Source organism: Branchiostoma lanceolatum, chromosome 3, assembly GCF_035083965.1.
Source record: "Branchiostoma lanceolatum isolate klBraLanc5 chromosome 3, klBraLanc5.hap2, whole genome shotgun sequence".
Taxonomy (NCBI): Eukaryota; Metazoa; Chordata; class Leptocardii; order Amphioxiformes; family Branchiostomatidae; genus Branchiostoma; species Branchiostoma lanceolatum.
Genome location: NC_089724.1, coordinates 11,883,729 through 11,886,515, shown reverse-complemented (window position 1 = coordinate 11,886,515; position 2,787 = coordinate 11,883,729). Strand labels below are relative to the sequence as shown.

At 41.6% G+C, this 2,787-nt stretch overlaps 1 protein-coding gene across 1 annotated transcript; it reads right to left on the bottom strand.

The window, feature by feature from the left end:
- Positions 1-410: 410 nt before the first annotated feature.
- LOC136430289 (sperm-specific protein Phi-1-like) lies at positions 411-2,234 on the bottom strand. Its single transcript, XM_066420770.1, has 4 exons — positions 2,073-2,234; positions 1,292-1,377; positions 951-1,031; positions 411-822 (listed from the first exon to the last, which is right to left on the bottom strand). Exons 1-4 carry the CDS (start codon positions 2,110-2,112, stop codon positions 694-696), a joined length of 336 nt encoding a protein of 111 aa, XP_066276867.1. The 5' UTR covers positions 2,113-2,234; the 3' UTR covers positions 411-693.
- Between the last annotated feature and the right edge of the window lie 553 nt (positions 2,235-2,787).

The following is a 2,787-nucleotide window of genomic DNA, read 5'->3' as shown; positions in this document are numbered from 1 at the left end:
GTCTCTTGGCTTTCTCGGTAAGCGCTGTGAACGGTAGGGTGTCGTGAGCAAGCACGATTACTGCTTACTAGATAACGCAAATCATTAGACGTCACTGTAGGCAGAGCATTATTGTGTTACATCAGGGGAAGCCGTGGGTCCGCGTCTCAAAGTATCTATGACTAACATCGCGTATATAAAACACAAAAAAGAGGGGGGATCTGATACTAAAAGATTATATCTCCGATGGATTTGATTTTCATCAACCTTTGAGCTTCAGGTTTTAAGCCCATCTACAAGCAAGTCCGTACTACTAAGTTTCAAAGTACCGCACGTTCTAAGTGCCAATGTTTGAAATAATCGAATAGGTATATCGTTGAGATCGTTCTACCCGCAATGGAAACAGACATTTGAATAATCACACGAAACACTTTTTCTTTACACGATCCACGAAGGCTTTATTCATGAAAACTACTTCACTACACAATCAGCTGTAAAAAGATTACATCGACAAATCAGCGATTCACATTTTAAAATTCATTTCAAAATTCAATTCATTTAAAAGATTCTGTAGCACACCACGTGGTCATGTAGCCTACTCATTCACTACGACATTTATATATACAGGCCACGCCGCATTGTCATATACTGGTAGCCGAGGGTGGTGTCATTGCTGCACTACGCCTAACGGCTGCCAGGTGACGCTGCGGGACTTCACTTCTTGCCGCGGCTCTTGCTCCTCTTGCGCCTCTTCCCTCCCTTCTTGGCACCCTTCTTAGCCTTCTTAGCGGCAGACTTGGATCGGGAGCGGGACTTCCTCCTCTTGCCTCCCTTCTTGGCAGCCTTTGGAGTAAAAGACAAAAATTCAGGAAGAGTCTACCTGAAAATGGCCATTTAGTCTTACACAACGAACGTAAGCAGAGTGTATTAAAGTTGAAAAGACAACCGGAGGAAACGTTTTGTGCTCTTACCTTGCGGCTACGGCTGCGGCTGCGGGACTTCTTCCCCTTGCGGCTTGCCTTGCGTGCGCTCCTCTTGCGCTTCTTGGGTGCCTGCAAAAGAAATATGGTCAGCATAAAGTATCATCAGAGCGATATTTTCTGAAAACACGAATAGATATCAAATAAGAACATCTACGAGTACGAAGCTACCGTAGAATCATCAGTCAGGCGGTAATTTGAAAAAAAAAATCGATTCAAGAAAAGCCACAATGACCTAAAAAAATTAACGACCTGCAAAAATCGCTACTAGTTTTGGCAACGGGCTAACTGGAGTCATGTTTAAAGTAAAAGAAGCGGGAGTGCACACTAACCGGAGATGCGGCGGCGGCGGCAGCAGCGGCGGCGGGGGCGGCTGCCTTCTTCGCACGGCTGCGGCTACGTCCACGGCTCTTGGAACCTGAAAAATAAGGAAGACGACAAAAATAAGTCACAAACAGTAGCTTGATTCAATGCGTTCTACATAAAGTATGATACAATGTAGTTATTTTCAAACTTGTTTACGTTCGGACACAGTGCAGAATAGATCAGTTAAAGTGCGTTCGAAACGTTCTTTACCGTTCCGGGTTCGTTCTAAAGAAGTCAAAAAGAATGTTTGTGTTTTTTTCTAAGACATAACGGTAAAGTTCGAACGCCAGTTTTACCGTTTTTGTGGTCGAAGAACAACTGAATTTTGAAAATGTGCAAACACGAAAACAACTTTTTAACGGATATTTTCTAAAAGTTGAAACTTACAAAGTCTTGTAAAAGTTAGCCTATTCAATCACATAAAACTTCACATCAAAAAGATTTACCGAATATCCATTAGAAAAAGATGGCTTCGCCTGAATGTCTAAGTTGCTTTTCACAAATCTGAAGTCGAACTATGTTTGCTTTACTCTTATGTAGAAACGCTGTGATCGACTTCAAAAATGGCAAAAGCTTAAAAAAGTTACAGTTTGAATAAAAGTCGCTTACTGTGCTTTCTACTGTCTATACGATGGTGGAGAGGATTACAGGAATTTGTATCACTAACGTTACACATAAATTCAGTTGTGCATCAGCAAAAAAAGATCAAGTTCTTAATGACAAAGGCAGAAAAAATATTCTACTCACGTGGCTTCCTGGATGCGCTGCGGCTGCGTGAACGGGGCATGATTCTCAGGAAATCTGACCGATGTCGATGAAAGTCTCAAAAGTAGACAAAGATGCTCCAAGACGGGAGAGAAGAGGTTGCACGTCCGTTTCCGGTGAGAACCTGAGGTGAAGTGACTCAAACGGTTGGAGGGAACCGGCTCGAGAACGCGTTCGGAGATTCGGTGCATTGTTGCGAACGTTTTGTTCCCGTCACCTAGGCAACCGAACGGAATATCGAACAGAAGTTGCTACAACAATCTCATGGCAACAATCGAAAGTGACAACGGAAAACAAACAACGCTAGAGCATATGACGAGCGAAATGGATGGCTGATATACAATGTGTACATCATATAACGAAATGTACACATCATATCAGTCATCATGTAAACGCCCCAAGGAAGTCGGTTTACAAGAATAGGACGAAGCATTCTGTAACGTTACAAGTCTTATCATATTTTGTGAAGTAAAAATCGTCCAGTCCAACACAATGCAACGTCAATATGAATAGATGTGTATCTGTACGCTATTCTTTCGTTGTGACGTATACTTAACTCAGTGGGTATATGTATACAATAAAGGTCTTCATTCATTCATTCATTCATTCATTTATTCATTCATTCATTCATTCATTCATTCATTCATTCATTCATTCATTCATTCATTCATTCATTCATTCATTCATTCATTCATTT